The sequence below is a fragment of the Lipotes vexillifer genome, unplaced genomic scaffold (assembly GCF_000442215.2).
Source record: "Lipotes vexillifer unplaced genomic scaffold, Lipotes_vexillifer_v1.1 scaffold858, whole genome shotgun sequence".
Lineage (NCBI taxonomy): Eukaryota > Metazoa > Chordata > Mammalia > Artiodactyla > Lipotidae > Lipotes > Lipotes vexillifer.
Genome location: NW_006788467.1, coordinates 151,377 through 152,006, shown reverse-complemented (window position 1 = coordinate 152,006; position 630 = coordinate 151,377). Strand labels below are relative to the sequence as shown.

The 630-nt window shown below is 44.9% G+C and overlaps 1 protein-coding gene across 1 annotated transcript in view; it reads right to left on the bottom strand.

The window, feature by feature from the left end:
- CD101 (CD101 molecule) overlaps nt 1-630 on the bottom strand; it is a 34,830-nt gene that overhangs the window by 15,421 nt on the left and 18,779 nt on the right. The window contains 1 exon segment of the mRNA XM_007461619.1: nt 567-630. This exon segment is cut by the window's right edge and continues 9 nt beyond it. Coding sequence (XP_007461681.1) covers nt 567-630 — 64 coding nt within the window.

Genomic DNA, 630 nt, shown 5'->3' with positions numbered 1-630 from the left:
GCAGTACGCGGGCCTCTCACTGCTGTGGCCTCTCCCGTTGCGGAGCACAGGCTCTGGACACGCAGGCTCAGCGGCCATGGCTCATGGGCCCAGCTGCTCCGCGGCATGTGGGATCTTCCCAGACCGGGGCATGAACCCGTGTCCCCTGCGTCGGCAGGCGGACTCTCAACCACTGCGCCACCAGGGAAGCCCCTGGTTCCTTTTTTTAATTGAAGTATAGTTGATTTACAATGTTTCAGGTACACAGCAAAGTGATTCAGTTATACACATATATATTTTTTTCAGATTCTTTTCCATTATAGGTTATTATAAGATATTGAATACAGTTCCCTCTGCTATACAGTTGGTCCTTATTGTTTATCTATTTTATATATACTGGTGAGTATCTGTTAATACCGAACTCCTAATTTATCCCTCCCCTCTCCCTTCCTGGATATCACTTACATATGGTGCTTACTTATAATACAAACTTGGGGAAAAGGTATTCTATGCTTTAATTCTATAACTTACCCTAAATGGGAGGAATGTTTAAAAAAAAAGCAGGATTAATTTCAAGTAGTGTTTACCTGGTAAAGTGACAGTGATCCTCAATGGGTGAGAGATGGCAGAAGCCCTCACGGGGCCGTTTGT